Source organism: Thrips palmi, unplaced genomic scaffold (genome assembly GCF_012932325.1).
Source record: "Thrips palmi isolate BJ-2018 unplaced genomic scaffold, TpBJ-2018v1 HiC_scaffold_8, whole genome shotgun sequence".
NCBI classification, from domain to species: domain Eukaryota; kingdom Metazoa; phylum Arthropoda; class Insecta; order Thysanoptera; family Thripidae; genus Thrips; species Thrips palmi.
In genome coordinates, this window is record NW_023144635.1 from 9,234,323 (window position 1) to 9,261,067 (window position 26,745).

Genomic DNA, 26,745 nt, shown 5'->3' on the forward strand with positions numbered 1-26,745 from the left:
CTCTTTTTATCTGATCGCCGCTCTGGAATCGTTCGGAATCGATGATCGTCCGATGCAGCGCCGTGTTTGACTTTTAAAAGGCACACAACACTCTGGCGAACGACGGCCCAATCAAATACTAGCGTCGCGCGTTTCGAGGCCAGCTTACCTCGGCTGGTCAGCTGCGTTGTTGTCGGCACGAATCTCACCTGCCAACAGGAGAAGACATGTCGTTATTAAATTGGCCTGCAACACACCGACGGCAAGGTTTTTGCGACGAGCGGCGCTCGGCGGACCACGTAGACGGCGTGAAACGAAACAAAACGAAAGCAGGGAAAGCAGGGCCGGGCGGTCGCAGGACGGCGGCAGGACGGCATGCAGATAGGGGAATCACACTGCGGGATTAACGAACGATCCACATGAATAGGGAAATTCAAGCGTGAACAAGCATAATGTGTGTAAATGTGGAGCTTCGGCATGAGTGTGAGTCTCCGAGTGTCGCCGTGTGTGTGTCCCTTCCGCATGCATGTGTGCGTGCGACTGCACATACGTGCAAATGTGAGTGTGTGTGTGATCGCGCGTCGGTGTGTGTTACGAAACAGTCCACCCCGGCATTGGCGTGTCGTGTGGCCCCCGTCAATTCCCCCGTCCATTATAATCGTATCATAATCGTGTCATCGCAGCGTCCGGGGACAAGTGTCAGTCACAGCGACCTGCGCCGCGCGCATCATCACAAATGAATGGCGAGCTGGACACAGGGCTGCCACACAACAACAACAACAACAACATTGGCGCGCGGCTAAAAATGAGACGAAGAGCCGTGCCTCCAGTCGGGCCAGCAGTCGTCACCGTCTCCAGAGGGCCCGACTTCCGACAAGTCCCGACGACACGCCGCGGGGCCCGGCCGGCCCAGCGCGCCACTGCCGCCGCCGTGTGTTGGGTTTTGGCGGATATCAACAGCTTTTCAATTCAATATCCCCAAGTTGGTAACTCGATAAGGGCCCCGCCGCCGCGATGCCTATCGCCGCCAACGGGGAGGGCCCTCGGGGACACTGCCAAGCGCCGCCAAGACCGAAAGGCCCCGCTAATTAATTTCTGTTGTGTGGCGGCGCGGCGGGCGGCCGGGAGCACCGCGGAGATGTGCCGCGGCCCCGTTTGCGGGGGAGTTCCTGCGGCGCACTTTAACTGGTTTTCCATTCTTTTGCACGAAGCTAACGCCATTCTGTAAGCATGCGTAAGTTTATAATGCGAAAGTTGATTCACATCCTCGTGGCGTCGTCAGGGCAGAGAGTCTCGCAGTGGATCGCCCGTCCCCGCCAACCCTTCCCCGCGATCTCGGTTGCGGCCGTGACGTCATACTTGAAGGGGCGCGAGGCGACGGCGGCAGCGCCTCAAAACGAAGACAGAGCGAAATCGGCCACTCGAGCGGGAATCTGGCGCAGGCGGCCGATATTACGGCGCGTTTGAGAGCCGCGAGGAAAGAATAAGAGGAAATGGAAAAGAGAAGGGGGCGAGGCGATGGCCCTCCACACGGCCCTCGGCAGCCCCGGCAGCGAGCGCTGGACGCGCACCGCCACCACGCGTCTCTTTTACGAGGCCGTACGGCGTGGGCCGCTTTGCCGCTTTGCGGTGGCGTGGCAACGCACGGCTGCTGCCTCGCCGTGGCCGAAGAGTGGCGCGTGTATCACAATGTGCCGAGTTATCGCGCCCATCCGGCTGATGCGCACCGTGCGTGTGTGTGAGTGTGTGTGTGCCGCGTTAAGAGCGACATATTGACATCCCGAGCGGTAGCGCCGCCAACGGACGAATATAAAAGTGTAATCCCCCGGCCAGGCCTGTGTTTTACGGCTGCGCGTGTGTGTGTGTTGGTGTTCGAGTGTGGGCGTGTGTGCGCGTGTGTCCAGGAAAACCGTTCGGCCGCGTTTAATACGACGTGCTCGGGGGCGATGGCGGACGTCTGGTAATAGCCTGCTGTGTATATATTTTTACCTGTCATACCCGATAGGGCTATTTCCACCTGATGACGGCCTCCTGCGGCTCTCGCCATGATCAGAGCGCGTCCGCCCCGTCCGAGTCCACGGGGCGCGGCCTCGGCGTCACACGCAGCAGGCCCACGCGCTCAGCGCGGACGGGGCGGCTGCGTCAAAATCGCCGCCTCTCTTCTTGATGAGAAAGAGAGGAAGAGCGGGAAACAGCCGAAGATAAAACGATGGCCGTCCGCACATTCTGGACGCCCCGTCAGCCTATTTGGTCTCGAGGGGGAGGCCACGGTGCCGATCCGCCGGCAGGCGGACAGAGCGCCTGGCGGGTAGGCAACGCGCGCGCACGGGTGTCACCGGGATGCCTACCCCGGCGTCCGCGGGCGCACTGCTCGGACTCTGCCGGGCAGTCCGACGTGCAGACAGGCCACCTCCCCTGCTGCCGGTGCTTGCCCGGCGATATAGGAGACAATAAACAAATACCGCCCTGGTGGGGTGGGGAGGGCCCAGCGCACTAGACGCTCATATTTTATTCCTGCTGGATGGATATCAAGGACCCCTCCGCCTTCAACGCGCGACTCCCCTCCTTCTGGCGCCCCTGCACCGCCGCTCGTCGCCCGCCGCCCGGGTGCGCCGTTCGATGCGGTTGTTCCCCGAACTTGCCTGCTGGTCCTCGCGTAGCGCGCTACGGGGGTCGTCCCTAAATACCGAAGCGCCTCGGAGTACGTAGAGCACCGGGTACTTCCAGTAGATAAGGCGGAAAGGAGGGGCGGGCGGCGTAAGTGGCCCATTCCCAGCGAGGCCCCGCCGCCCCACACCTCGCCCGGTCCCCGCTTCGCGCCGCCCCCGCCCACTCCGAACACCGCGCGGTGCGAACAAACAAGTTCGGAATCATCTATGAATAAGGAATAAGGAAATAAATATAAATAAAAAATCCCCCGGCGAAAGTGCAGCAGTTTCTGGTGGCGGCGCAGGCAGGCAGGGGTCTGGGGGTCCCAGGGGGCGCGGCGCGGCGCGGCGGTACAGCCTTGCCCCCGCAGACACTTTCGCCTCCAGGATTGGATTCCCTTCCGCGAGGCCGTCAGTATGACTGCACACGGGAGGGACATTCCCGCCGCCAAATTTGAAACGCGGCCGCCGGGAAACTTTACAAACGGCCAGCGAGACGCAGACGCGCTGTTGCAACAACTTTGGGTTTTGTGTTTGTTGTGGGGCCGTCGTGGCCGTCGTGCAGGCCGCCTCTGGGTACACTGCAATCAGCAGGCTGCACGGGCCAGTGAGCCCCGAACCGCCACGGGCCCCGCGGGGGGCAGGGGCACCTCGATACGTTCTGCCCGATCGGGACGAGGCGGACTGGAGCGGGCCGCGGCGGGGTCGCCTTGACAAAAATACCGGCCGACGACAAAGATTGGACGCGAGAAGGTCGTTCTTTGTGGCGAAGAGTCACAGCGTCGAGGCTGACTACAACGGCACTGCAAGGACCACCCAAGGTCTCATTGCGTAACCAAAACCACCACAGTCAAAGTCACCTTATCCACCCAGCGGAGCGAGTCGGGCGACGCGATTGGACAACGTGACCTGGAATTTTCAAGACGGCGGCCGGTGCCGTGGGGCCGTTCTTACTACTGACGGCACGACAGCGGCGACACGGCCCACACGGACACGGGCGCATCGGGAACGGTAATCCATTTTTCACGACGACATAACCTGAAAGTGCTCCTTACCTAGGATAATTGGCCTGAAGTTTCGAGGCCCGAAGGGCCCGGCGTAAAACAGGGGTCGCGTCTAGTTCCTCCGAGGGCCTGCATTCCCTCTCAAAATGACGCGCAGAGCACCGACCCGGCAGCGAAACCTCGAATTTCTACTCCACGGAAAAAGGTACAAAAAAAGGCCGGGAAAAGTGGCGAATATTGCATGTGGCATCATTCTACGAATCTACCGGTTCTCTGATATTTATTTTGTAAAATGTACGGCGTGCGTTTAATAGCGGGAAAACGCGGATTTGTTCGGAATCTCCATTGCGTTTAGCTAAAGTGTCTTTTTAGTCTGCGACGACGCCGCTTGTTTCTAATTGTTTACAGAACAAGGCCTGTGCCACCGGCCTCTCGGACTGACGACGCAGCGGCAAAGACGGCGGCGGGGAGCAAAGATTCTGTTTTCTTTTTCCTCACCCCTCATTAGCAGTCATAATGAGAAATGTTGGGGCTAAACTCGGCCGGCTTTGCAGCGTACACCTTTCTTGGCTTTGTTTGCGCCTCGTAGCGCGCCGGCCGTCTGCAGGGCCTTGTTGTAGGCAAGCGGCGCGGATTCCTACGGCACGGCCACGGCACGGCCACGACACTGCCCTCGACGAGCACGCCCACGGCATTCCAATGTTTCCCTCGTCTGCCTGTGTGACGAAGCGGCCTAGCGCGCGGAATGTCGCAAACGAATGACACAAACATGCGACACAAAAATACCGCGAGGTGCGGGACGTCGATTGGCTGAAATCCACGTGCTGGACGAGTCGGTGCGAACGCGTCGGGGCGAGCGCGGCGACGGCATTTAAGTCTCACAATTTATGGACTGGGATTGGATTTGCTTTGGAAGCGCCCCGCCGCGGTCACTTGGCCTGCCAAGTCTTAGTCCGGGCGGAAAGCGCCTTACGGCCCTCGGCGGGTTACGAGCAGGTCCTTGAGGGGGCTTCCTATTCAACGCGCAACACGGTGGCCGCCCCGAGTGTGTGTGTGAAAGAGTGAGCGCGCTCGGTAGCGGTACCGCCCGGGCTTCCCAGGCCCCGCTTACCCTGTCCGGCAGCGTGCGAGCGAGCAACGCGGGATAAAAAGTGAAGTCCAACTGGTCGGGCACGTGCGCGGCGCGCGCGGCTGCAAGGATAGACCCTCTCGAGGCGTTGGCGCGTCCAGCGGAATATGTCCTGCGCGAGCGACCCGGTCAAACTCGACGGGGCCCTCGGGGAGCACTAACGGGCGCAACTAGTTCCACCAGTTCCACCGCGCCGAGAGGGTACTTGGAGCGGACAGAGCGCTCCGCCGCCAGCAGGCCGCCAGCAGGCCGCCAGCAGGCCGCCAGCACGCCGCCAGGTGGGGCGCGGCAGCTCGGGTACGCGCCATGCTTTGAATTTTACACAACGGAACAGGAAAACTGGCGCGAGGAGCTCGGAGCAGCAAGCCCTTTCTGGTAGACCAGCTGGTACACCGAGCCGAGCCCGCAGCCAGCCAGCAAGTCATCACTTTCACATCGACCGAGTTCGCCGCACCGGCCGGCCGGGCCAGCGCAGAGGTCAGGGTTGCCCTTTCCCAATCTGGTTGTAAACTTTCGCAGCGCGGGTCGTGTAGCCCAGGCTTTTTAGGGGGCGGTGCCTTAACACAAGCCGCCGCTACTTTCATTTTTTAAAGCAAACCGCACACTGTGAACACCCGTTGGCTGCAGCAATGTTAGGCACGGCCACGACAAAGCTTTACCGAGGTTCGGCATTGTTGCGTTTTACCTTTTATTTCGTTATTCCCCCTTCGCTCCGCGGCACGGCGCGGCCCGAACCAAAGCGGAGATATGTACAGCAGCGCTCTGGGCTATGAGGGCGAGAGCGAGCCCCGCAGTGAGCGCTATGCTGTGAGCGTCTTTTGTCCCCGCCGAGGTCAACACCCCACTCGAGCTTGCGGCCCTGCCCGCTAGGTAGCGCCGCCACGCCGCCACCGCCACTCGGCAAAAAGGCTGACAAGGCCATATGGCGGCGTGGCAGCGTGCACTCATCCCGACGCGGACTGTTGCCAAGAAAAAGCAGTGCGGACCAGATTGGCAGCAAACTAAAAAGAGAACGAAAACAGCGAAAAAAATGCGCCCGGTCCGGCAAGCCGACACATGTAACTCGTTATTTCACTCCGGTTTGTTTTTGTTGCTGTTGTTGTTTTGCACTCGTTTTTATTTTCTCACTTGAATGTGAGCGAATCGGGCCTGCCGTCACACGCCGCGCTGTTCGCACCGTTTTGTTGGCAGGAATGCGGAAACATGGTGGCGCTGGTAAACGGCCGCTGAATCGTATTCGACACCATCGACTCGAAACGCAGAGCAAGACAGTTTCATCCAAATTTGAGTTGTTATTGAGAGTTTTCTTGTAGTGGTGCTCTCAGCTGAGATTGGTTTGCAGTTCGGCCAAACAGTGACCGAAGACCCGCGAGCCACGCAACTGGTTTGCGGGCGGTCAGCGCGAACTCTCCCGGTTCCGGTCCGGCGGAGAGTTTGCGCTGGATGGGGCTTGCGCCACGGTCCGATTGTTGAGGCGTGAAAAACAACAGCAACAAGAGATACAACAACAACAGCAAATAGTTCCACAGGGCGGGCTGCGCAGGGCTGCTCTCCTCTCATTTGAGCCGGGGGCTTACAAAGGGTGCAGCAACCCGGAAATCCGCCGTCAATCAGGCGCACCAACACAAACACCAAGACGAATTAGCGCTACTTTTCAGGGCGGGGAAGTTGGTAACGGTGTAGTATCACTACGCTGGGCGTGTGCGTGTGTGGGGGGAGGGGCCGCTCCGTCAAACGTCAGTCCGGCCGCCCCAGCAAAGCGGGCCGAGCCAAACGGCGCGGCCTATTTATAAAAGCCGCACTGGAAAAACAATTAGCGTTTAATCCCCGCCAGTTGGACAGCCTGATCGGGCCGGCAATAACACGGCGACATCTGCTGTCAAATTAATTCCACTCCCATAAATATGAAAACGGGCAGAAGAATGCGCCACGCGAGCTGGGCCCCGCCGAGCCACCGCAAGCAAGAAGTTAATGGCACAACACCGTGTGATGGCTAAACTAGAACCCCTCCCCGCCGGTGGGCGCCCCGTTCGAGGCGGGCCGGGCCTCGGGCCGGGCCAGGCAGAGCCTTTTCGCGTCGCGTTGGGTTTCCACACCGGATGGAACAAAAGTTGGAGCCAAGTTAGATTAGGTGGCGCGAGACTCGAAGCTGTTTGGTGACATCCCCTTCACACACTGTGCTAGCCTGCCAGTCCGATGGCGCGCCATGGCGGGGGCGTGCCGAGGCGGTGTTGGCACACGGCAAAAAGACCGCCAGGCCCTCGACGATGACGGGGATGAGATGCAGAGCTGCCTAAATTAGGTGAGGACATCAACGTCGTAATGTAACTGAATACAACTAAGCATTTATTTTCTTAAATCGTCTTCACCAAGGGAGCACATATTTTTCGACGGTTTGGCAGCCATAATCACAGTGCAGGTACGGCACGGAAGCACCGCCAGGCCGAACCCCCAGCCCAGCCAGGACTCGCCGCTCAAAGTGACAAAGGCGCGGAGGCCCTACTTGGCTAAATCGTCGATGATTACGCCGTCCTCCCCCAGCAGCGTGCCGTGCACCACGGCCACCTCATCAAACACGCCTCGGACGCCTTTTCAACGCAACGTGCTGCGGTACTTAAAGTTTGCGTCTGCAGGGGGGCGACGTGCGTTCAACTATGCGCTAACTGCGCCACGTCGTGAATCATCAGCAACAACAGGGAGGGCGCCAGCGCGGCCGAACAGTCGCGTCATAAACGAGCTGCTAGTTGGGCCAAGAGTTGCGAACCGCCCCGGCTCGCCCCGGCCGGGGCCGCCCCGCCACGTCAAGTTTAAATTCGCGCACATTGAAGCATGTTGGGCGAAGGCCGAAGGCTGGGCGGCGCAGCGGGGGGTCAAGACAGGTAAAGGCTCTTTCCGGCAACTTGCCGCCAAAGTATCGACGCGCCCCCACACACACACACACACACACACACACACACACACACACACACACACACACACGAGAACTCGCGCACGCATGCCACGGCTCAAATTATCCACGAGCTACACGGTAAAACAAACGAACGTTCCGAATATTTTCATCCATACAAGCTTTCGTGTTTATTTTCAATTTTATTTTGAAATTTGCGAAGTGTTGGCTTTGAAAGCATGGTTTGAATGCACGCTCAAAATACTTATGAGAAACAATTTTTTTTTTTTGCTTTTTTTCGCAAGGCGGTGAGGGTTTCGGTGTGTAGACGCCCCGCTTTCGGCGGAGTGCCTCGCCGCCGCTTGCTGCCGGTACGTATTTCCTTGTCGGTGTTTCCCTGCCCTGAGGCAGAGACAATGCCGCTCGGCTCCTGGCTCACCGCCGGATACACAAAGGGCATTGAAACGCTTCGAGATTGATTTCAGAAACTGCAGCAGCGGTGGCAGCAGCAAAGGCAGAGGCAGCGCGCCGAAAAAGGCCTCGCCGCGCTCGCCGCCATGAAGAATGGCCCGGCCGATTGGAATCTAGAGGGCAGCGCTCGCATAGCGCTCGCAGCGCGCTCTGCCGGCCGCCCGCTGAAATATATTGGGTGCTAAGCATCTGACCATCAGTAATCGGCTAATGCCGCTGCAACTGCCGCCGCCGCCGCTGCGAGTGCCCTGCAGATAAGCGGCCCGATAGCGGACAATGGGAGGATTATTTCGCCGTGCCGCTCCTCGGCGGCCGTCCCTCTCGGGGCGCTTCGTCGAAGGCGAACAACTTCTTGCCCCCGCCGCGACCCGACGGCCGACAGACACACTGCAACTTGCACAACAACATCGGCATCCTCCGCCGCGGTGCTTGCCTTTTTTTCCGCAGCCTGCAGCGGCGTGCTTATTACCGCGCGTGATGGATGACGCGGGGATTAGCAGCCCGTCTTCGTGATGAGCCTGATTGGCCAGACGGCGCCAGTGGGCGCCAGTGGCGGACACGCGATGCAAACGGAGCGAAACACCAGGCGCTCCCAACGACACACGCTGACACACCGCCATCCCGCGAAACGGAGTGTCATCGCGCGGGCCCCGAGTGTGTCGTGCCGAAGGAAAGCCGAGACGCGCGAAAGAAGCGGCGGGAAGACACGCCGCCCTCCGCCCTCTGCTTCTGCCCCCTAATTACCGGACAGCCTAACGAGGGGCTTGCGTGGCCGCGGGGCGGGGTGGGGCGCGGCGGGGCGTACCCACAGGTGGGAGGGGGCCGGCGGCGGGTACCGCCTGCCTGCCCGCCTGCGTGAGGCGCCGTGCACGCCAAATTATTTCATGACGGTCGTCCGGAACGGGACGCGTTATGTCAGGGCGACAGCAAGAACACACACACACACACACACACACACACACACACACACACACACACACACACACATTCCACGGCTTCCGGCACGTGTGTGAGTGTGCGGTTGAAGTAGCGCGCGTGACGCCGCACGCCCCGCCGCCCATTAAGAAGCCCCCCCCCCCCCTTTCTGGAGCTGCGGTACCTGCCCGGCATTTGCATGCGAGATGCCCACCGAGTGCAGCACAAAGCAAGGGCCTTTTCATACAAGCGAGAGACAGAGCGGCAAGAGTTACGGCCGATTAGCTCCCAGCCCCCCTCGCCCGCCGCCGCCGTGCCTCATATAACCTTTCGCGCTGCAAATCAAATTTGGCGGGAAACCGGTGGCCGAATGGCCCGGTCCGGCGCTTCCTCCCCACCCTGGCCGCCCTGGCCGCCCTGGCCTGGCCGCGGCCGCACCGCCGGTTATTGGAAGCGAGAAGACCCTGCGAGAGCCGCGGCGCGCAGAGGTCCGAAAGGCGGCCACCTTCTGCAAGGTGCTGCGGGCCGAACGGTGCTCTGTCTCTCTCGCACCCTTCGAGGCGCCCCGTGAGTGCGAGAGAGACAGGCGGCCGGAGTCGGGCGGACGGAGGGCGCTGCTGTGTTCGGGCCGCTGATTACTAGCCGTAAACATTATATCGAAACACCTTCCGGGTACCGTTCGCTCGGCCACACCTTCTCCCCCCACCTCCCTCTCTCCCGCAAACCCTGGCCCACTTTTCTCCAAACGACCTTTTTCTTTTACTCCGTCTATTTTCTCGTCGATTACGCCGCTCGGCGGCCAAAGTGGTTCCCGGCTGCTCTCTCCTGCAGTCCTTGACGCCAGGGCGCGCCGAGCGTGGCTGTCTTGTCGTCAATAACGACAGCGATGACACGGCCAAGTCACAACATCAACAACTCAAGCACGCCACCATCAGCTACCCATGTTGTTGTTTTTTGGAGCTCGACGAACCCTCCCGCAACGCGCGTTTGTTTTGCCCCGACACAAATTAACGCGGCGTGCAGCTGGCTTGGCCGGCCGGGGCACGAACACTCGGAGTGTGCCGGGGCTGCCGATCCAGCCCGACTAGCAGTCAGGTACCCGTTTCCACGGGGAGGGAAAAAGCATAGGGAAGTTTGCTGACTTTTGGTGTCCAGAACATCCAATAGCTGCGACTGAATGAAATGTCAGACCAGCCTGCAATGGTCCACTCCAGTGTCGGTTCTCACAAAAGGTATAAAACAGTTCGGCGATGGCTTACCGCGCGTTCGGCGCGGATCGTACAACGCCAATCAAGCGAGAAGCCAGTGACGCTATTCGCACGCGTGGTCGCAAAGTGAGGGCGACCGCCACGCCGTGCGCCGCGACACTGCGGGTGTAGGAGCCGGCATATTGTCCCGGCCGGCCTTTTGTCGCGCCAAAGGGAAATTGATTAATATTTGAGGCCGCGTCCCCTTTCACCCCGCCCGCCCCACCTCCCCCCTCCGCACACCGCCGACGCCCGCACATTTCCAAGCCCACAAAAAGCGGTGGTTTTTTGGGGTGTCCTTCTTATGCCTCTCTCTCTCTTTCGGAATAATAGTGGTTGGGTCGGGGAGACGTCAGCCCCCTCCAACCGACATCATGAATACTTGAGCGGTGCACTGGCCGAGCCCAGGTGACCTGACCATCGACATGAACCACAACCAAAGGATGATGTGAGCAGTTCTCTCATCCAAGAGGCCTAAAACGTGGAACTTGTTGTCCAAGGCGAGCTCCCACCACAATTTCCATGGAACGGTCTTTTTTCCTCACAATTACGGATAATAAAATGTTATTCTCCACCGCAAGGGCACCGAGGTCTCCCTCGCCCTGCGGGCACGGGGCCGGGACCGGGGACCGCCATGGAGCCGTGGTGGCACAGCAGCGGCAGCCCACCAACCAAGGTCGAACTGGTTAGCGGGGACTCCTTCACAAAGGACCGAGCGAATGGGAATAAATGTAGGCTTTTTTGCCTCCGTCTCTCTTCCTCTCGGTTGCAAAACCGAGGCGAGCCACATGGGTCAGCAATCGATAGACAGAGACAGACAGACAGCCGCCTTCGGGCGACACACTTCGCAAGCCGAAGAAAGGGAGCCGAGTCTCCGCAAAGAAGACTTACTGGCTCAGAGAAAGGAGCAGGCAGGCAGGCAGGCAGGGCCTCGGGGGATGGGGAGGCCCGGTTGAAAGAGTTGAAAAGGCAGCATTGTACGAGGAGGGGGCTGGAGGTAAGGCGCCACGCTTTATGTGTGATTCATCCCGGACTCTCGGCGATCGTCACGTAGGCTGCCTTTGATGTGGCCGACGGCCAAGCGGCAAGTACACCAGGTGACGCGTTGGGCCGAGTCGAATGAAAAGCTCATTTGCTGACTGCAGCCCTCTCTCTTTCTCCCTCTCGCTGACTTGCACTGCGCACTCGTGGGCTTCCTTATCTTCCTCTCTCTGGCGCGGTGCGACCCGTTTGGTGCACACAGGCGAGATAGGAATCTTCCGCGGCGAAAAGTCACTATCGCCGCCTCGCCTCGGCCACTCCGGCCGCTTCGGCCTTACGACGCTCGCATTGTCCTGCCGCAACAACTTGGGACCCCCCCCCTCCAACTTGCCGCCATCCCCCCCCACTTGTCGCCCGCCTCTTTCGGGGGTAATGAGGCGGACTCTCCAACGGCCGGCCAAATACCTTCGATTAAAAACTTTGGGGCCGCGCGCCGGACCGCGCCGCCACCGCAGGGCGGTCTCAGTGAAGGGGGGTCGGCCGAACGCCGCTCCGTTTCAAACTATTTCCAAAAACGTAAGCCGGACTCGCGAGGGTCTAGGCTAACGGCGCCTCCACGACGGACGGCCGGGCTGGGGCGCGCAGTACGTCACTGCCACTGTGTTGTGCTTTTACGGTGACACTCGAGTCAAGGAGAGGAGGGATTCGGGCGGAGCGGGTCCCCGGCGGGGCGGGGCGGGGCGGCGGATGCGGTACTGCAAAGTGTCCTGCCGCCGCGACGCGGGCCGCGGGCCCAGCGCGACCAAAGGCATTCCGGCTCCGGCGCCCGGAATCCAACTGCCGGTCCGAAACTTGGACAAATTCCAGATTTCGCTAGAGTCCGCCTGCGGACTGGGCTCGGCTCGGCTCGTCCCCGAACACGCATAAGCGGTACACGCGGCAGAGCGACTCCCCAGTCGTGTTGAAACGATGCCGCCGCACACTACACCGCTAAAGAGCGGCAACGCGTTCTCATCCTCCGCAGCCAATCCCATCCCAGCGCGGCCCGGCCGAGCCGCGCCACTACAACTATTGCAGCAACTTTACTAATGGATTACCACTGCCGAGATTTCCCCCAGGGCGATGCCGGCCCGGCCCGGCACGGCCGCCGGCAAAATATTTAATTTGAGCCGCAGAGGACGGCGGCGCGGAGGACCACAGCGGCCCTTCCGCTCCCTGGCTCAGGGCGTATCGTGCGGCCCTGGCAGCTACGGCCCTTCGCACACGGCCCCCCCCCCAACCCCAGTCGCACTCCACGGCGCGGGCCAGTTGCAGCCCTGTGCCAAATTATTAATTCTGGTTAAACCGCAACTGCAAAGCTCCAGGGGCACTCCCTCGCTCTCTCTCTCTCTCTCTCTCTCTCTCTCTCTCTCTCTCTCCTCTCTCCCGCTTCGCGACGTCCCGGCCCTCCCCGAAGGGACAGCGAGAGGGGCGAGGACACGGAAGAAGGGCCGACGCCGTGTCCCCGAGGACGGCGCTAAAAGGACACAGGTGTGTCCGTCACAGGACTGGCTAATAATGGCGGCGCCTACACTGCCAGCAGGAGGACACTGCACTGTCCGGCCGGCCGGGCCGCGCCGCGGCGAGCCAAGTAATGCGGTCAATGTCAAAGTGCGGCCAAGAATTTTCTATAGGCGATGAGTTATGACCGCGAAAGAATGGGAGGGAGGCTGCAGTGATAACACGCCGGCCTGCGCACGCGCACCGCGCTCGCCCGCCAGGACTCGCTCCCTCCTTCGGAACAGCGGGAAATTTTTAGAATAATGACGGTAATATTAAGGGAGTGTGCGCATTCTCAGGGCGGCCCGGCCGGGCGGCCACCACGCGGGCCACGAGGGCCATTAGGTCGGTCAGGCTTGGCCGGGCTCGGCTGGCCCGGGTAACGGGCAGCCTATTAGTCGCGCCAAAATTGAGTTTCGAACCGCAAAACATTCGTCTCGAGCTCGACTCGCACCTGCACCTTCGGCAAAGCGCGATGATTGGGCCGAGTTCCGCGCGCAGACTCGGGTCAACACGCCATTACCAACTTGCCAGTTGAAATGATAGCGGTATCGCCGTTTTCAGTAAATATCCGGATTTCCCGTTCTGCCGGCGCCAACTTTCCGCGCCAAAACTTTTGCCGGCGACCAATCTCGGCGCCCCGTGTGTTTGCCGTGTCCTCAGGTGCGCGCTCAAGGGGCGGCCGCCGGGGCCAGGAAGGGGGTCAGACAGCGCTGCCTGCCTGCCGGGACTCGGACAGCGCCACGTTGTCAGATGTCAGCAGGCCGTCCTCGTCCTGCCGACTCCCGCTCGGTGACAGCTCTGGCCGCTCTGGCCGCTCTGGCCGCTCTGGCCGGTGTCACGTGACACCCAATCGCCCACCGCCCCGCCCGTGCGGCCCACGGCTCGGATCAACATTGCTTAAACAAAAGCGAGCCAATTGGGAGCGCGCGCGAATCCTACTTTTTTTTTTTTTTTGTACATCCGTCCACCCAGCGCGTGGCCGTTCGGCATGCAGTGACAAACTGTGCGCGACGGCGGGAAGCGAAGCCGCAGATGAAAAAGAGGAACAGGAAAACCGGCGAGCGGATGGAAAAACCCTCAATGGCATTTTTGCCGGCGAAGCACTTAAACTAAGTTTGAAAAGAGGCGCGCGGCGATGCGAGTAAATCGATGGGGCTTTGGCGGCGCCGGGGAGAGAGAGAGAGAGAGAGAGAGAGAGAGAGAGAGAGAGAGAGAGAGAGAGAGAGAGAGAGAGAGAGAGAGAGAGAGAGAGAGAGAGAGACTGCGAGAACTCACTCGGGTGCTGTTTGGGGACGAGAGGGCTTGCGAGGCCGCAGAGCTAATTGTGGACTTGAAGCAGCACCAATGGAGAAGCCGGAGCAGGCCGAAGGGGACAAGGACAATGAAAACTTAATCACGCTGATATCTGCTCCGGAGCTCCGAAGACAGCGTGGCGGAGCGGGGGCGTCGGGACCGCAGCGAATCCCCCCGTGGCAAAGCCCCCGCCCCCGACGAGGCCCCCGACGGGACGCCCCTCCAATCACAGAAAATCAACTCGGTCGGCAGCGGCGCAGGCGAAGCCCCCCGTGCAGTCTCTCTCGCTCACACACACACACACACACACACACACACACACACACACACACACACACACACACACACACACACACAGAGTGGCGGTTGGCTTTGCTGCCCGACTTGGTTGCTGACCAGATAAAGCCCCATTCGCCACCAATAACTTGTCATGAAAAGTGCGGCGATGGCCGCTCTATCGGCGGCAGCTGCGTGCAGCGGCGTGCGTCGCCCCTGCGGTGTGCGGGCTGGGCCGGCCCGCCGGACGCGGGCGTCGGCGGGTTGCCTACCCGGCCGTCGTCGGGCGCTTGGCGCTGGCGGGGCGCCTGGCCTGTGGCGCGCTAGCGTGATGCGGACTGCCGGCGCCGCGCCCCGCCACGCCACGCCCCATGCTGCGGCTGATGTCGGACCCTCCACTCGGTTCGGCCGGGCCTTCAGTCGGCCAAGACTGCCCCGGGCGGCGTGCGGCGTTGGCGCGGCGTGCTCGTGAGCGGCCAAACTTTGGAGAGGAAGCAAAGTCCCGGGCGGGCGGGCGGAAGAGGAGGACGCGGACACGTCGCCGACAGCCTGCAACCTGCCCGGACCGGCCCGCACCGCGGGGGCGGGGCGGCGGGGCCTCCAGGCCGACAGCGTCACCCGGGAGGACGGCGTCGACAAGACGAACGCCATCCATTCCGCCGAGTGGCCCGCTGCCCCGGTTCCGACCTTGGCGACGTGACGGCAGCGGCGGCAGCGCGCACAAACCGAAAGCCTTCTCGGAATTTCATTCCGCCGGAGACACTCACTGCTCCCCGGGCTGACAGGCCGAGGCGCGGCCGAAAGAAGAAAAAAAGGCGACTTGAATAAAACCGAGACTTGAACCCGCGCCGGGACCGTCGACGGCGAGGTCGGGCACGCCGACAAGGTTTCCAAACAGGTGTCGCGTCAGGGATGCTGCTTTCCAAGGGAAATGAGCCCCGGTCATCCTGAATGCCTTCAAAGAAACCCAGCTTCCTGTCCTCCAGTACACTGCCAGCGAAAACAGCAGCGATAGCGATAAACTACTGCCGTCGTTACAAATTGAAACCCCCCTCGTCCCACATCGAGTCCACATTACATTATTGTTCCCCCTGCCGGCCCGATACGGGGGATGAACCAGACGAATCCCCACAGCACACACACGCGCGCGCACACGGCCGGCGGGTTTCAGAGGATATCGACTCCAGGCCATTGTTCGTCCTTCAATGTGTGTTGATGTTGATACCCCGATTTTCCAGTTGCGTAAGCCCCCAGTGCGGACCCTGCGGCCTGCATGGCGCCGCCCGCCCTGAATAGCTAATGTAAGAGGATTGTGGGCGCTACGCTGCGCCACGCGAAGCAGAGCGAGGGGCTGTGCAAGATGACGTACCTGTTAGGCTGCAGCAGCGATTCGCCTCCGGCATCTCCGGTCCACTGCAGAAGGAAAAACAGAAACGTTAGGCTGAATGCAAGCGCCGTTTCCGTGGATGAAAAGTAAAACAGCGCGCAGCACACCAACCACGCCACCACTTTGATGACGAAAACTCGGCGGACTACGGCGACACATGCTCGTAAAACAAAGCGGGACTGGAAACTCAACCGCGGCGGCGACTCGGCTTGGTGGCGGCGGTCACGCGACGCCGGCCGCGCAACTTAGTCGCTATTGGCGGCGTGCCGCGGCGTGCCCCTCGCTTCGCGGCCCGGGCCCCGCGGCGGGTTGGCGTTGGCCGCCACCAGGACGCCGACGACGCCGCGCCTTTTTACTTTTACGGCCGGTCATGACCCCTTTTTGCAGTCCAGCACCGTAAGGCGCCGGTGAGGCGGGGCAGTGCGGGGCAGTGCGCCCCGCGGTCACCGGGACACTGAAACTTTGTCCTGGAGGACGACAGCGCCGCCTGGGCCGCCTGGGCCGCCAGCCAGGCAGCCTTCACCTCGCCGATGACCCTATTAGGCCGGCCGGATGGGCTGCTGTCGGCTTCTGCAGGCTGAGATGTCGTTTTTCTTTTTCTCTCTCTCCCCCCTCCCCCCCCCCCCCCCCCCTCCCTTTTCTCTCTCTCTCTCTCTCTCTCTCTCTCTCTCTCTCACGCGGCGCGAGGACCACGTGTGTGTTTTCTCTGCGCGCGCTTCTCGTTTACTTCCGCTCACTTGCGCAATTTGGCCGCAGCACGCTTACCTGCCGGAAAACGCAAAACTCCGGAGGGATACCAAAAGCGGCTCACTGCCCCCTCCCACGCTCTCTCTCTCTCTCTCTCTCTCTCTCTCTCTCTCTCTCTCTCTCTCTTTTTTCTCTCTCTCTCTCTCTCTCTCTCTCTCTCTCTCTCTCTCCTCTCTCTCTCTCTCTCGCTCTCACACACACACACAGCTGCCCTTCCACGCCACGGCACCGCAGACGATGAGCAGCCGCGTTTGTTGTTTCACAAACTCCTTGTTGGTTCTTTTTTTCCAAAAGGGCTGTTGAATGCTCTTTCCGACAAGCCTGCTCGCAAGGATGAGGGAGGAACCCCTCGACTTTCCCAACTCCCCCGCGGCTCCTGCGCCGCTTTTTACAAGAGCGCCCCCAGGACAACGCGGCGGCGGCGGCCGAGGCGGCGCCGTCCTTAACAACAAGTTGAAACTTGGCGGAATCTAGCCGCCATTACTCAGTATTAAAAAGATGTCGACATCTTTGAAGTGCGCGGCGCGGAACGGCGGAGTGGCCTGGGTGGCTCGGCTCGGCGCCGCCAGGCCCCGCCAAGTTGGGCAGCGTGACGGCGTTGGCGTCGGCCGCGCCGCGAACACTCTGTCCGCCGTCAACACCGCCGCCATCCATTCCGAACGCACGCGGCGCGCGGCGAGCAGCCGGCCTCCGAACGACGCTCTCGTCGCCTCGTCTCTCGCAGTGTGCCGCGGCGGCGCGAGAGAGACGCCAGCCGAGCCATGTTCGGAGCCGGGCTACTTCTGGGCCTCGACGACGACGCTGCGCCGCTTATTGCGCGGTTCGGAGGCCCCGGCCGTCCCGGCCGTCCCGGCCGTCCCGGGCGTCCCGGCGGGCCGCACAGCTTGTCAGCAGCAGGAGGGGGCCGAGGAGGGGGAGGGGGCTGACCTCGTGGCGCGCCAGAGTGCTGTAAGTGGGAGCGAGAGAGCGACATCCCGGCGCGGCAATGCCAGGGCAATGCCGGCACCCTGGTGCCACTGCGTGCCACTGCGGGACGCTCAGTCACTCGCGCCCACTCTGTGGCGACCGCCGGCCCGGTAGGCAACCCCATGGACTTCCGTAGGCGAGGGGTTGCCTACCCGCAGGCGCTCACCGCCGCCCGGAGTGGCCGCGGCAGCGGCCGGGCCCAGGCCGCACCGCCGGCTGCCAGCTAGGGCTTGCCGCCCTGCAGGACAGACCGGCCGGCGTCCTGGGGCCCGGAGTCACTTGGCCGCCGACCGGGACCCGAGCACATCGCGCGTGCTCCGGCCCCTCGACTCGCGACGCGACCTAACCTATCAATTGTATATAACCCGAAATAGAATAAGTGTACAAAGTGTACCTACGCTCTCTCTTCATTTCGCATGGTCACGAGTTCCTTACAGTGTGACCCGACGTGATCAAACGCGAAAGGAACAGTGGTCCACGCCGCCCGCGAGGGACGCCATCGACGCCGCCCGCGCGCCAAGGCACCCAGCGACGCTCCCCGACGTCAGCTCCGCGACGCCGCACCTGCGCCGAAGATCTCCCACCACCTCACCTGAGAGGGCCCGCCTCACCTGGATTGCGTCACAGCGAGCCCGCTCCGCCGAGCCGGAGCTGACGCCGAGACGCCGCACCACGGAGACGCCCCAACGCCGCGGCCGCTGACGCGGCAGCGACCTCTAACGCCGTGCAGTGATAAGGGACCAGTGACCAGTGACCAGTGCAGTGCCCCCCCCCCCCCCCCAGTGCGAAATTCGAAGCCCCTGCCGCCATCGGGAGGACACCGGTACATGCTGACCGTCATCGACCGATGGACCCGGTGGCCCGAGGCCATCCCCCTCCAGAAGGCCGACTCCGAGGCCGTCACCGCGGCCTTTCTGCTCCACTGGGTGGCCCGCTTCGGCGCGCCCCAACACCTAACATGTGACCGAGGTTCTCAGTTCCAGAGTCACCTGTTCAAGGCCACGCTCCGACTCCTGGGTACGCAGCAACACAGCACCACGGCCTACCATCCGCAGGCCTCCGGCATGCTCGAGCGATGGCACCGCCCCCTCAAGGCGGCCCTGATGTGCCACGAGGACGCGTCCTGGGCCACCTCCCTGCCGTGGGTCCTACTCGGCCTCCGGTCCTCCCTCAAGGACGACCTCGGCGCGTCCACGGCAGACCTCGTCTACGGGGAGCCGCTGCGCTTGCCCGGTGCCCTGCTCACCAACACCGCCGGGCCGCCCCCCGCCGACGCCATGCCGGGTCTGCTCGCCCGCATTCGCCGGCAAGTAGAGCTCCTGCGCCCGCAGCCCGCCGCCCGCCACGGCCGCAAACCCGTCTTCACCTTCCCGGAGATGGCCACCGCCACCCACGCCTACCTGCGCGACGACACGGTGCGCGGCGCCTTGGCGCCGCCGTACTCGGGCCCACACGCCATCCTCGCCCGGGACGCCAAGACGGTGACGCTGCAGCTGCCACGCCGCGTCACCACGGTGTCCGTCGACCGCGTGAAGCCGGCCTTCACGCTCTCCAGCGACCCCGCCGGCACTGGAGTGCCGGCCACGATGCCCGGCCCCGCCCCCGCCGGCACGGGAGTGCCGGCCGCGACGCCCGCCTCCGCCCCTGCCGGCACGGGAGTGCCGGCCACGACGACGACCCCGCAGCGCACCCGTTCCGGGCGCATCTCGCGCCCCCCGGCGCGCCTCTAAGCAGACGACGGGCTCCGCTTCTCCGTGGGGGGCCCCTTGTGGCGACCGCCGGCCCGGTAGGCAACCCCATGGACTTCCGTAGGCGAGGGGTTGCCTACCCGCAGGCGCTCACCGCCGCCCGGAGTGGCCGCGGCAGCGGCCGGGCCCAGGCCGCACCGCCGGCTGCCAGCTAGGGCTTGCCGCCCTGCAGGACAGACCGGCCGGCGTCCTGGGGCCCGGAGTCACTTCGCCGCCGACCGGGACCCGAGCACATCGCGCGTGCTCCGGCCCCTCGACTCGCGACGCGACCTAACCTATCAATTGTATATAACCCGAAATAGAATAAGTGTACAAAGTGTACCTACGCTCTCTCTTCATTTCGCATGGTCACGAGTTCCTTACAACTCCGACGCATAACGGCGCCCGATGATGGGCTGCCCGCGGGGCGGGGCGGGGCGGGGCGCGGTTGGCGCCGCGCCGGCCCGGGGATCCGGGCTAAGAGGGATCAACTATTTCGGTGAGGTGATGGCCAAAGGCATCCAAAGGCGGCCAAAGGAGAAAGGTCGTTGCCTTGAGGTGGCATCGACCCTTTCGCGCCTTCGCGCGAGCGGCGGCGCGGCGGCGAGGGGTAGGGGAGGTGTCTGCTCTGGGTCTGGCTGGGGCCGCTGGGATTGTCTTTTATTCACACTGCTGATTCCTGCTGGGCTGCAGCGCCGCGAGAGCGTCGGACGGTTTCCAAGGAGGTCACCAATCCGACGATCCAGAGTCAAAGCACATGACCGATTTCGGCCAAATCGGGCGCCGCGCCACCCGCGATCATCCTTCATGCATAACTTTTCTTTCTCCAGAGTTTTACGCGATACAAAAAAAATGATGTGAATTGCGAAAGTGTGATGTTGGCGCGCCGCGCTCCCGACCCGCTGAGGACATTGCCGCGGGACCTTTACACATTACACATGCCGAATGTTTGAACCGCGCGGCGGCAGCCAGCAGACGTCGTGTCACTCCACTCTGCCTCGGCAAACGCTGGCGACCTTCAGGCTCCAGGCCCCGCCGCGTCCCGCCCCCGAGTCACTCACCACCCAGGGGACGCGCGGGAACACAATCCAGCGGCACGCGGGGCCTTCTCCATTATCAATCGAAACAGGCAAACAAGACCGTGTTCCAGGACCGACGCCACCGCACGGCCGGCGAACGAACCGAAAGCCTTTCCGTTTGTTCGTGTGTATTTGCTTCCCTCGGCCGCGTTTCCGGGGCGTCGTTCGTCGCACGCGGGGCTCGGCCGGGTCGTACAGTGTACAGCACGACGCCGACGGCGCCTCGCGCGTTGGAACGAGCAGCAGCGACGTCGCGGCGCAGCCATTCTCTTTGCTCCGGACCGACAAAGGGAGCGAACGTAATGCTGAAAAGTTGAACCAGCCAGCAGCGCGCGGCCTCGCCGCACCGCCACGCCGCGTTCAGTAAGTTATCGCTGTTTTCCTTGCGCGCCCCGCCGCCCCGCCGGACGGCGCGAGTTACTGCACCGCTTAAAAATAACTGAAGTTGACGCCCGCGCGGTGTCATGTTCGTCATGCCGCGAGGCCGCGAGGAGGAGGTGTGAGCTGCGCGGGGGCGCTACACTCTAAATATAGGGTGCCCAGAAACTGGGCGCCTTTGTCGCCCGCCCCACTTTTTAGGGTGCCAAATGTCGCCCAGTTTCTGGGCACCTTTGTCGCCTAGTCTTGGGTTGGACAAACCATAAGGAACCTGCCTTCACCCATGGCTCAGCAGCGACTAAGGTGCCAAAGGTGCCCAGAATCTGGGCACCTTAGTCGCCCAGGAACTAGACACCTGTGCATGCTCTGCCATGGGAGAGGGCCGGTTACTGCATGATTAGTCCACCCCGAGACTGGGCGACAAAGGTGCCCAGAAACTGGGCGACATTTGGCACCCTAAAAAGTGGGGCGGGCGACAAAGGCGCCCAGTTACTGGGCACCCTACATTTAGAGTGTAGCTGCGCTGGCTCGCGGTCCCGAGGGGCGGTCCGCGCCGTTCCGCGCCACCCAGCGACGAGAGGGTGTTAAAATATTTCACGAGCGACAACGTCCTGCCGCGCGGCGCAGGCTGCTGCAGCTTGGCGGCGCCGCCAGAGCGCCCGGCTACAGGATGACGAGCAGTGTGTCGCGGTGTGTGCCGGGGCCAACTAATCAGCCAACAAGGGGCGCAAACAAAGTTGGCGGACCTTTTTGGCTCCGCTCCGTCTCTGCCTGCACCTGGCCGCCCCAGCGGCCCTGGCCTGCCCCTCGCCCGGGGACGTTGTCCGCGTCACGATTGATTCCGCGTCCGGCGTCCGCGTCCGACCTCCTTTTACGCCACCTCCCTCAGTCGGCTGCGAGCCCGCCCGCCCCGCTAGCGCACCTGACACAGCTGACTGCGCGCGGCCGGCCCAGCAGCCCCGCACCGAGCCCCCCGCCAGGCGGAGGCTCACGTCCACCCGCGGGCCGCGGGGGCTGCGGGGGCCATGTAGGTCACTAACATGCATCGCCGGACAAAAGCCCCAGAGAAGCGTACGGTGGGTGGGCCGGCCCCGCGCCCGCCCCGTCCTCGCGAGGCAAAAACACGTCGCCGATGTGGAACCGGTGCATTGTGGCCGCTGCAGCCGTGCAGGCGCTGCCGTGGCGCAGCCGCGCGCCGCGGAACATCAAAGGGGCGGAAAAGCGGAGGCCGAAATACGACGCGCTGGTATAAAAATGACACGGCGCAGCACGCTTCACGCTCGCGCGGCGCCGAGCGCGATTATAATGCAAGCCGCCGGGTCAGCGAACCTGGACACCGTCCGGGAAATTTCCACCGCGAGCGCAGACTCGCTTAGCGCCGGGAGACACCGAAAAGGAAGCGCGCCTGCGGCGCAGCCTGCGGCGTGAGGCCAAACGAACCGCGCACTGGCCAAACAAAATATCCGGCGGCTTTCCCTGCGAGGGCGACGCGCGCAACTCGAATTAACGCGCGCCATCCGAACAAGGAAACAAATCTAACTTTAAACACGGAGCCGCCGCGCGCCGCGCGAGACGAATGGGGTTTGTAGGATCCGTCGCAGCGAGCGAAGCACAGCGGCACGGCAAAGCACTATCCGGGGCTCCGGCGTCGCTCCAGCGAGGCGCTCCAGAAGCCGGCGGCGCGGCAGCGTGGCATGTCAACACGGGCATACATTCCTCAAGATTTGCGAGACAGGGCCGCAACGGAGGACAGGTCGCTAGGCCTCCTGGCCGCCAGCTCTGTCTGCCTGCCTGCTGCGGGCTCAGGAGGATCTCTGCCGCCAGCTCGGTCTGCCCCGCCGCCCCCGGCCGCCCCGTGCGGGCCAGGGAGCCACGGAGGGTCGCGGGGAGGTTGTGTCGAGATATGTACACAGTGGAAGGGGCAGGGGGTTCCAATCTGGGCGGGCCCCGCCGTCGCCCACTCGAGAGATGCCAGCGAGGTCGGGGAGGCGCATTTATATTGAGGTAGGCTGCGCCGCTTCGACGTGCAGCTGAGTATTAAATTCGCCGACAGCCCCGCAAACATCAGCGAAGTAGGACACTCGTATGCTAATTTACAGAACCCCTCCGAAAAGTTGATGAAAAATTCTTGCGGCGCTGCGCCTTTTGCTGAGCCAGTTCGACTTGGTCCCGCTGCTCCCGGAGTGCGACTGTCCGTCTCTCTCTCCGTCTCCCTCCCTCCAGGCGCTCGATGGCGCCTTTGTGCCGCGGGCCTTTCACCGCCGTCACACAGTGGCGCTCGCAGTGGCGCTCGCAGTGGCGCTCGCAGTGGCGCTCGCAGTGGCGGCCTGGGGACTGATTCCGTGCAGCGCTCCGACGCTCCCCGTCTCTCTCGGACGCGGGCAGAGCCGAGCAGAGCACCCCACCAACGCGAGAGAGAAAGGAGAGCGGCGGCGCGCGACCGCGGCTAAATTATTCCATTAACTCCCTTCTTGCATTTCGTGCACCTCCGTGATTCCAGCGCCGTTTGACGGGGAGGCCAACGCCCGGTCGGCCGAGTCAGTGCTCCCTCACACTCACTTCCCAAGCCACATCACACTTCCCCGGACGGCGCACGCCGGCCAGTGCAGCGGGCAGTTTCACAGGCGAATCACGAAAAACCCTTAGAGCGTGATTAGTAAATCATCAACAGTGGTTCGTCCGTGCGTGCGTTCGGCGCGCGGCCGGCCCGCCCTGTGCGGTGACTTGACGACTGTTGGGCTAATGGCAGAGCCGTGTTCTCTGGAAGGGCCGGACAGCGCTGGGGCTGGAGCGGGCTGGAGGCACGGCGGACAGCACCGCACCACGCCTTCAGGCCGACTCCGGCCGGACCAACCCTGGGGTTCGAGGATCCGTCCTTCCGAAATTGTCGACGCGCAGAATTTTCGCGGTGTGGTGGAGGGAGTGCTGCGCTGGCTTCACCTGTGTCCGGCAGCCCCGCAGCACGCGCCCCCGCGCACTCAGCCCGTGCGTCTTGTCACGCGCGCTCACCCGGAACACGCAACGAACCATTTAGCAACGAGCCCGACACGACGTCGCCGCTTGTAGCGCGCCGTGTCCGTACACTGTACACGCAGGTCGCCGTTCAAGACATCAGCTGCACGGATGTTCAGGTACGTCTCCGTGCGAGACATCAGGGCTGTCCTTTCCACTCTGATCAGGTACGTTTTCATGCAAGACATCAGTTGCAGGATTGTCCTTTTCTGATCAGGTACGTTTTCATGCAAGATGAAGGTACAACCCTGCAGTTGCAGGGTTGTACAGGTTGTCCATTCCATTCTGTTTAGGTACGTTTTCCCGGCTGACTGCCGGTTAATCAAACCGCTACCCATGTCACAAAGCTCAGTTCCCGGAAACCAGAGCAGCAGTACGCATCCCCGGTACACTATGTCCCATTCCCCTTTTTTTCGGATCGCGTGTGCGTTACAGGAAACCACTTTGAGCGCAGCACTCTGTGTTGACCGACAATGTTCCACACTCCTGGGACTCCCCCTCTCCCCCCTTTTCCCTGTCCCGACCCACTCAATCCGCCGATCCCGCGTGGCTCGCTACATTCCGATATGGAAGCGGTCGCTCTGCATGCCGAAAGGATTGCGTACGGTCTGAGAGCGTCCACGCACGCGCGCACGCCAAGTGCAGAGTTTTGATGCAAAGCAGAAAAATGTGTCGCCAGCGCGCGTTTATCACGACTGCGTACGACCGTCTGTCTGTCTGTCCGTCCGTCCAATCAATGTCACGTCGAGGGATCGCGTCACGGCCCAGCGGAAGCAAGCACGCCACCAGAGCGACGGGCAAGACCACAACAACCTGCTAGCGGCTCAAACAACATCAAACTTAAATAATTGAAAATTGAAAAATTAAAGCAAAGCAAAATGGGGAGAGGGGGGGAGACTTTCGCTAATCCTGCGCGTCCCAAACGGGCCGAGAATAATTTCCGGATAAAATAACGAAATCATTTTAATCGGCTTTGTTTCGGATGAAGTCTCCCTGGCGTGGCGAGGCGTGGCGCGGGTGGCACCGAAAGGGAAACAAGATTTTTCCGCTTAAATATTCCCGCGACGGCGCCTCATCCGAGCAGCGCGGTGGCGCCTCTCCTTGAACATGAGCGGGGGACGTGCCCGGGCGTCAAGGGGGCGGCGCGCTGGGGCGTGGCGGGGAGTGGCGGGGCGCGGCGGGAGCTTAGCGGCATCGATAAAAGTATTATTCTCGCAGCAGATGAGGCTGGAATACGAAACAAAACCACGCACCGCCCCCCACTGCGCCACCGCAGGGTATCGAACCCGCGCCCCCTTCGGCACGGCCAGGCTATTTAGCCGTCCGCGTCACCAAGGAGCAGGGCGCGCCTCGGGGGGCACACTGGCAGGCACGGGGAGGCACAGAGGCCGTGCTCTCGCATGGATGGCAGTGTATGCAGCCCCTATCTACACGTGCCACCCACGTCTCAGCCGAGCCGAGCCCAGCCCAGCCGAGACGAGACGTACCCGCATCCACACAGCCGACCGGCACGCGCGCAGCTCACACCTCCCTTAACGTGCGCCCCCTCAGAAACACGCAAACAGCTCAAGAGTGAGATTGGGAAAGTGGGCCCCGCACACAGCGACAATGCATACACTGTAAGGCGGCAGCAGACACGTATGGGGACCTGGGACTTGGGGTGGCAATCCCTGCAGAGATCTCCACGTCGATCGTCCTGCCTCCCGCTGCAGAGTGACTCCGAGCTCGGCTCCGCCGCTCCATCCCTGTCGCAGCTCGAGACGCGCCACGAGTGCGAGAGCGACAGGAAGCCTCGGTGCGGAGCCAGCCCGGGGGTTCCGTCACCGGTCGACACCGCGACACCGCGTCGCGCAGCGTGCGTCCCGCACAGTCGTCAGAAAGCCATTAGGCATCGAAGGGCTGGAAGGACTGGCACTGGAAGGACACAAGCCTGCCAGGCTCGGATCGTGAGGCCAGGACTGAGGTCGGGTTCAAATCCCCACGGCGGCACAGCATCACAGGAGTGTTTCTCCAGTTTCAAACTGCCCTACGTCAGAGGGAAATTTCCAAGAAACGCAGAGTCAAAGAAACCAGAACATGACGCAAGAATGTGGTTCAAAATAGTGCGAAACAGGAAGAAAACGGTCGAGTTGTCGGCAGCGCGGCGGCCCCTCCCCCACAAACTACACCACCCTGGCGCGACGCGCACTATCTCCGGCAGAGACGTTGGGGCTTGTAGTTAGCGTCGTCATAATGAACGGGCCCACCATTCCGCGGGCCGGCACTGCCGGGGCACTGGCGGGGCACTGGCGGGGCACTGCTGAGGCCGAGGCCCGGCTAAAGGGTTGCTCTTCCGTCTGGCCCCGCCCCCGCAGGATGGCCTCGACCGCCTCGGCCCCACTGCAGCCACGGCCCCTGCCACGGCCCCCGCCGCCCCATTAGCGGCCTCGACACAACCTCTTGGCGGGCTTAGCACCCACCTCCTCGGGGCCGCGGGGCCGCGGGGCGAGGGCGAGCCGGGCGCACGCGCGCCGGACACCAAGTGGGGCTCTAATTGCCTGGCCGGCCTGGCCGAGCTGGCAGCCCTCCCTCGACTCGGACTGCACTGCGCCACTGCCAGCCGGCCCTGCACGTCGCCGTGCTGGCGGTGCCGGCCTTCAGATAAGAGGCCGGTGGTGTTCGCGCGGCGCGTCAACCCAAGCGCCGCCTAGGCCGCCCTCCGATTCCGAGAGGCGGCCGCGAGCCTCTCTGTCGCACACACTCAGGACGCGGCCCTGGAGTGCGACAGAGAGCGGTCGCTCGGAGGCAGGCGGCCGGGCGGCGTGAAGAGTGAGAAGTCCTTATCGCGCAAAGTTTCCGGCCCCGCGTTCCAGCCCAGGCGGCCTAGGCCTTCTCCAGCGGCTGAATGGGATGAGTTATTCGGCCGGCCGCGAGGTCCTCGATTGCCCGAGTCCTCCACGCAGTCCCGCCGCCGCGACGGATCGGTTCATATGAGGCGGGCCAGGAGATACAGACCGACAAATGGATGCAGCAGCTTTAGCGGCGCGCACCACCATTAGCGGGTACGGGGCGGAGCGAGGGGCACGATGTACAGGGGG

General features: G+C 62.6%; 1 protein-coding gene across 1 annotated transcript in view; it reads left to right on the forward strand.

Annotated features, from left to right (window-relative positions):
• The first annotated feature begins 18,299 nt into the window (after positions 1-18,299).
• The window catches only part of LOC117653207, a 67,243-nt gene continuing 58,797 nt past the window's right edge, over positions 18,300-26,745 (forward strand). Inside the window, exon 1 of the mRNA XM_034398710.1 lies at positions 18,300-19,038. Coding sequence (XP_034254601.1) covers positions 18,300-19,038 — 739 coding nt within the window. The remainder of the gene's footprint in view (positions 19,039-26,745) is intronic.